This window comes from Hemicordylus capensis, chromosome 5 (genome assembly GCF_027244095.1).
Source record: "Hemicordylus capensis ecotype Gifberg chromosome 5, rHemCap1.1.pri, whole genome shotgun sequence".
Taxonomy (NCBI): Eukaryota; Metazoa; Chordata; class Lepidosauria; order Squamata; family Cordylidae; genus Hemicordylus; species Hemicordylus capensis.
Genome location: NC_069661.1, coordinates 166,287,789 through 166,294,687, shown reverse-complemented (window position 1 = coordinate 166,294,687; position 6,899 = coordinate 166,287,789). Strand labels below are relative to the sequence as shown.

Here is a 6,899-nt window from a genome sequence, read left to right as displayed (position 1 = left end):
CCAATAGCATTGATTCTACAGAAAAGGGGAACTGAGGGAGGGGGCTTGTTGCTTGTCACTGCTTGTTAAGGTATAAAATTGATTGTAACTGTTCCTGCTGTGTGCCATTTCTCTCTTGCATTGAAATGGACACCCTTTACTCAGCTGAATAAAGATACTTAATTCTCCTTTCTGGCTTCTTATTGAATTTGGCTGATTAATCATAAGAGTCCAGAGCCAAAATCCCACCAGACTAGCTGGAGGGCTTTTAGCCTTCCCGGAAAACTGACCCCAACATTTCTTGGTGCATTGGCCGGGAAATTGAAGGCAAAAATTGTGAGGCTGCCATTTGCAGCAAAGGGCGCCTTCAGACTGGTACCTGGGTGAAACCGGAGTTGCCCATTGGTCGTCTCAAAGCGCGCTCCAGCATCCTTTCGCTGGGAGACCACGTTTGAGCAGTTTCTGGCAGATCCCAGCGTTACCACGAACGAATGCAAGGAGATTGGCAGGGAACAAGGAGGTTGATGCTGTGATTGGACCAGAACTTGAGGGGGTAAGTATAAAATTATTATTTGGGGAAAAGGGGGGAGGTGTGTGAATTTTGTGACCCTGTGTGCAAGAGATTTCCATACGGAAGCGTGAAAGAGGAGGGCCAGTACCGCAGTTCTGTCCCTTCGCGAGAAGGCCAGTCGGGAAAAGCCCGAGCGCAAGTGTGTATGAATGTGAAAAGGGTCCATACTTAGGAGGTTGGCCTGGGAATAGCTGTTCGACCGGGGGGTGAGAGGCCTGACCCCGTTTCTGACCCCACCTGTCCACCACAGCCGGTACGCTTAGGGGGGAACGAAGTGCCCAGAAACCAAGCCCGGGGAGGGGACGGAGTACGTCCCAGAACCCCAGCCCAGTGTTAGTGGAGATAAGGGAGGCAGAGGCGTAAAAACCCGTTAGGCTATTCTTGCAGGGTGGGCTGATCAAGGTTTTAGGTTGGTTAGGTTGGATCAGCGTTACGATGGGAACAGTAAATGGGAAATTGGGAACGAATAGTAAAACTACCCCTCTTCAATGTCTTCTGGACCATTTTAAGCAATTCAAACCTAAGAGCTCTGAAAAACTTACAAAGCGCCAGCTGATAAATTTATGCCAAATTGTGTGGCCCACGTATTTTCTGGGCCAAGATTTACCTCGCTGGCCACCCGAGGGCGCTCTAGATGTGCGAATTAACTATCTTTCCATCTACTTAAGTTTAAACTTTAAAGATAAAGAGTGGCCATATATGGAAATGTTTTTGTCTTTGAGCACCCGACCAGATCTTTGTGAGGGTTGCAAGGCAGGATCCTTGCCCCCTCCAAACCCAGCCCTTGTAACAAAATCCATGGGGAGCCAGATCCACCCTGTGGTGAAGAAACCAGTGCCTCAGGAGGCGGCTGCCTCCGTGTTTCCAGTAACTCCCCCGGCCCCTTCCATACGGAAGGTTGAGGAGGAGGATGATTACCCCTACGATCGTCTTTCTCCTCCCCCACCCTACCCAACTGCCCCGCCTGCGGTTCGGCCTGGAGAGCCATCACAGGGACCGTCAGGGATGCTTTCTCCCGGTTCCCTCGCCAGGCAGACCATACAGTTTGTCCAACAGGTTATGGGAATGTCCCCTACCAGGGACTCCGGGGGTCAGCCATCCACCCCATCTGGGGCATCCACCCTGTCGGGGACAGGGACCTCTCCCGGTTCCCTGGAGACATCGGGGTCGTCCCCTCAGGGTGCCATCACCCCTCCAGAGGAGGAGGAGAGTGATGACTCAGATGCAGGGGACACTGCGGGGTCCACTCCTCAGAGACCAGTCAGGACCACGAGGGGAAGACAGCCTCAGGGATTGGGGGCTGTGCAGTGTCCGCTAAGGGCAGTGCCTATGGGACAAAGACTGGTTTTAGTCCATACCCCCTTTTCCACTTCTGACCTTCATAACTGGAGACAGGGGCTTCCGCCGTATCGGGAAAGCCCCCAGAAGTATGTGGATCTGGTGGGTCAGATAATTTCCACCCACCGGCCCCACATCCCTGACCTCTTCACTCTCCTTACTGGCCTTCTGAGTGAAGATGAACTCCGCCAGGTGCTGAAGGAGGCCCATGCGTCCTATGCTGCCTGGAGAGGGGAGCAGGTTGCCCAGGGGCGCTATGATGCGGGCAACTTGCCAGAACCTCTGGCATTGATCAGCCCTAACCCACCAGAGCCTGCAACCGACCCTAACAATGAGTTGGGGAATGTCTTGATCATGGCAGCACGAACTGCCGTCTTGGACGGACTCCGGAAAGGAGTCCCAAAAGCTATTAACTTCCATAGAGTGTATGAAGCGATACAGGGACCCCAGGAGTCCCCCACGGAATTCCTGGTGCGTCTGAAGGATGCCTTCCGTAGCTTCACAGACCTGGACCCAGAGGCTCCGGGAAATGAGGCGGCTATAAAAACAGCCTTTATTGGCCAGTCAGCCCCAGACATTCGGAAGAAGTTGCAGAAACTGACAGCCCCATCCGCCCAACCCATGGAAACCCTCATACAGACTGCCTTTCAAGTGTTCCACCAGAGAGGGGAGGTGGAGGAGGTGAGGGAGGACCAGAAGATGCAGAAACAGGCCGCCCTATTGGCAGCAGCCCTGCAGCCCCAGACTGCCCTATTGGCAGCGGCCTTGCAGCCAGTCTTTGGCCAGCCAAGAAGGAATGGTGGGGGCCCCAGACCCCGGCCCCAAAGCCGGTGCTTCTATTGTGGCCAGACAGGCCATTGGAAGAATGAGTGCCCCAATCGGAAAAGGGAGGCCGATGCTGCCTTCTTCCCAAGAGAGGGAAGAGGGAGGGAACAATCAAGCCTCCCCACGGTGGGGGGTAACCGTTACCCCTGCCCAGTCCGTAGAGGAGAAGCCCAACCTGGGAGTGCCAGGCCACAGGGGTCACCCGTGAGAGGACCTCATCCCCTCATGGCAGCAGAAGCTTATGAAGACTGAGGGTGTCCCAGAGGCTCTCCCCTGTTTGCGACCCCTGAGCCTCTAGTGGAACTTTGTGTTTTGGGTCGCCCTCAGAAATTTTTGGTAGATACAGGGGCTACCTATAGTGTGTTGGCTGGACACAGGGACACAGTCCCTGCCCTCACCACTTTCACCACTCCAGTGGTGGGCATTGGTGGGGAACCATCCCAAGCGCCAGTCACTCAACCCGTCCCAATAACCCCATCAGTCAAACATTCCTTTTTGGTACTCCCAAAATGCCCCCTTAATCTTTTGGGAAGAGATCTTTTGTGCAAACTAAGGGCAGACATCCATTGCCGACCAGAGGGACTCTCTTTGTCCTTCCCACCTGAAACTGCTTACATCTGTTATCTGGAACCCACACTTGGTACCGAGCCCGCGGAGTGGAGGGAGGTAGACCCTGAGGTCTGGTATACAGGGACACCAGGATTGGCCAAATATGCAACCCCTCATCAAGTCCCACTGAAACCAGGGGCATGCCCAATTTCCGTGCGGCAGTACCCTCTCAAAAGGGAGGCCCGCATTGGACTCCAGCCTATAATTCAGGCTTTCTTAGAGGCCGATCTGCTGATGCCAGTGTCCAGCCCATGGTGTACACCCATCCTTCCCGTACCAAAGTCGGATGGATCATGGCGGTTTGTGCAGGACCTTAGGGAAGTAAATGCCCGAACACTCCGACTGCACCCAATGGTAGCCAATCCCCACACCATTTTGACCACCTTAACCAGAGATCAAACTTGGTACGTGGTAGTGGACCTGAAGGATGCTTTTTTCTGTGTTCCCTTGGCCCAGGAGTCACAGCCCATCTTTGCATTTGAATGGTTAGATCCTGATGGTCCCATATCCCATAAAAACCAGTTCTCCTGGAAGAGGATCCCGCAGGGTTACTCTAACTCGCCTTCCGCCTTTCAGCGGGCTCTGTCCGCTGATTTGAGCCATTTCCAGCCACCCGCAGTGACCATCTTGCAATATGTGGATGATCTTTTGGTCGCAGCAAAAACGGCGGACGAAGCGTCCGCACAATCGGTGGCATTATTAAATCACTTGGGTTCCTGTGGGTACAAAGTTTCCAAGTCAAAAATCCAGTGGGTATCCCAAAAGGTCCGGTATTTGGGTTATGTTTTGGAAAAAGGTACTCGGTACCTGCATCCATCCCGTATCCAAGCGTTGAATGATTTAAATCCTCCCCAAAATGTGCAGGAGCTCCGTAGTTTTCTGGGAATTGCAGGATATGGGCGACTGTGGGTCCCCGGGTTCTCTGTCTTGTCAAAGCCTCTGTATGAATTGACAGCCTTAAATATGGCTTGGGAATGGACGGGCACCCACCAAAGGGCGTGGGAAGCTATCCGGTCTGCTCTAGCCTCTGCAGCAGCCCTGGCATTACCCGACCGGACCTTGCCCTTTGAGCTATTTGTACACGAGAAACAAGGAGTGGCCCTGGCTGTTCTTACCCAGACCGTGGGTCCGGCCAGGATGCCAGTAGCCTATTTCTCCAAAAATTTAGACAGCCCAGTCAAGGGGTGGCCAGCCTGCTTGCGGGCCATTGCGGCAGCGGCAACGATGGTTGAAGAGGCTTTAAAAATCTCTGCAGGGAGCCCGATACATGTACAATCCCCTCATTCTGTGGCTGCTCTCCTAGATCAAAAACTACCGGCCTGGGCGACCTCAGCCAGACTTACTCGCTATGTGTCTATTCTCTTGGAAAATGACTCAGTGTCCTTACATAAATCTAACTGCCTCAATCCAGCTACCCTGCTCCCTTTGCCAGCTGTCACCCCTGTCCATGACTGCCTTAGAGTCTTGGCAGAGACGGTGGGTATACGTCCTGATCTCAGGATGGAGCCCATTGTTGATCCAGACCTCTCCCTGTGGACAGATGGGTCTTCTTTTGTCCTCAACGGACAAAGGTATACAGGGTATGCTGTGGTCACTGAGGAACACCCAGTAATCTTAAAAAGACTGCCCCCACAGTGTTCTGCTCAAGTGGCCGAACTTGAAGCCCTGATCGCTGCTGCCACCTACTGCCAGGGAATTCGAGCGAATATCTACACTGACAGCCGATACTCATTCCTGGCCGCACACACCCATGCTTCCTTATGGAAGGCTAGGGGCTTTAGGGGTGCAGATGGAAAAACCTTAAAAATGAAGCCGCTTCTGGAAAGACTTTTCTCGGCCCTTCTGCTGCCCTCAGAAATAGCTGTGATTCACTGCAGGGGGCATCAGACAGATGATGGCCCCGTGACACGGGGAAATCGCCTGGCTGACACCTGTGCCCGACACGCGGCGCAAATGGAAAGGGAGGAGGTCAGAGGACTACACCCAGCTTGGGAACCGAAGGGGACAGCATGTGTGGGAGCCCTAATTCCAGTCACCCCCACCCAGATGCCTTCAATCTATGATGCAAGGGACCACCTAAGCCCAGACGGGAAATGGGTGAACGGGTGGTGGGTGGTGAATGGGCGGATACAACTCCCTAGTGCCCTAGTCCCCCATGTCATTAAGAATATGCATACTAGCACACACCTTGGAGCGCGCACCCTTTACAGGTGGCTGAAGCAGAGGTACAGCAACAAGGGGCTGCGGCAGGCATGCCGAAATGCCTCAAAAACATGTCCAATATGCCAAAGGAACAACCCTAAAACAGGGGTGCCAGTCCCAAGGGGAAGGCTGCGCACTGCCAGGTACCCTGGGGAGGCCTGGCAGGTGGATTTTACTGAAATGCCAAAACAGGGAACCAAACATAACCACCTAGTGTTTGTGGATCTGTTCAGCGGGTGGCCGGAGGTGTTTCCAACCCGCACCCAAACAGCCCGGGAGGTAGTCATGGCCCTGGTTGAATCCATAATTCCGAGGTTCTCTGTCCCAAGGGGCCTCGAGAGTGACAATGGGCCTCACTTTACCTCAAAGGTGGTTCAGGAGGTTTGCAAATTGTTAGACATCCCGTGGTTTCTGCACTCTGCATATCACCCAGAGTCCTCCGCGAAGGTTGAAAGAATGAACCAAAGCCTGAAGATTAATATTGCCAAGCTGTGTCAGGAAACTAATCTGAAATGGCCTAAGGTCTTACCCTTGGCCTTGACCCGGGTCCGAGCGGCCCCATCCTCTCGACTGGGATTGTCCCCATTCGAGCTGGTGTATGGCCGCCCTTTTGTTGCCTCGGAGCTGATGGACCCTCCCGAAACCACCCAGGCATACCTTAGAAAACTCGTAGGGGATCTGTCTGCTTTATCTCTCCAGGTCTCAGCAGCCTTGCCGGTGCGCCCAGATCTACCCACTACGGTGCACCCGGGGGATTGGGTCCTGGTGAAGGAACTACATCCCAATTGCACTGAGCCCAAGTGGTCAGAGCCAAAGCAGGTCCTTCTCAGCACACCCACAGCAGCAAGGGTCGAAGGGTTGAAAGCCTGGGTCCATATCTCCCGCCTGAAGCCAGTCCCAGCACCAGCAGACGAGTGGGCGTGTGAGCAGTTAGGCCCGTTACGCCTAAAGATCCAGCGCCACACCCAGAGTTCTCCACCCCCAAGAAGTCAGGAGGCGGCAGTCTTGCATACCGGGAGGACCGTTCCTGTCCACACCGACCTCCCTGCAGACCCAGACGAACAACTGGACTTCGTGTATATCGGGGACGGCAAATTCATTGATGTAACTGATGTTGATGGGTGTTGATCTGTGGGACGAGTGGTGGGAGGTGTTGGCTGTACTCTTTGCTGTTTCTGTTGTTGTCCTTGTTGTTTGCTGTTTCCCCCGCACCTTTTGCGGCACACACAGTGATGATTTGTGGTTTGGTCCTAGTGGTCTTAGGGATGCTTGGGATGGGCCGGGGAACGAACGCTACCTCCGACCCTTTGACCCCCAGCCTGTGTATCCGTAACAGTGGCCGATGGACAGTATATTGGGACTGGGTGTATAGGGA

The 6,899-nt window shown here is 53.9% G+C and overlaps 1 protein-coding gene across 1 annotated transcript; it reads left to right on the top strand.

Annotated features, from left to right (window-relative positions):
• Nucleotides 1–985: 985 nt before the first annotated feature.
• On the top strand, nucleotides 986–6,652 carry LOC128327421 (uncharacterized). The gene is made up of 2 exons (XM_053256226.1): nucleotides 986–2,569; nucleotides 3,041–6,652. The coding sequence occupies exons 1-2, from the start codon at nucleotides 986–988 to the stop codon at nucleotides 6,650–6,652; spliced, it is 5,196 nt and encodes a 1,731-aa protein (XP_053112201.1).
• Nucleotides 6,653–6,899: the final 247 nt, after the last annotated feature.

Bases quoted from the DNA above. Each gene is read 5' to 3' on its own strand.
- LOC128327421 (XM_053256226.1), top strand. From the start codon at position 986: ATGGGAACAGTAAATGGGAAATTGGGAACGAATAGTAAAACTACCCCT. The intron at 2,570-3,040 runs GTGAGGGAGGAC...GGTCGCCCTCAG, and splicing joins AGAGAGGGGAGGTGGAGGAG to AAATTTTTGGTAGATACAGG.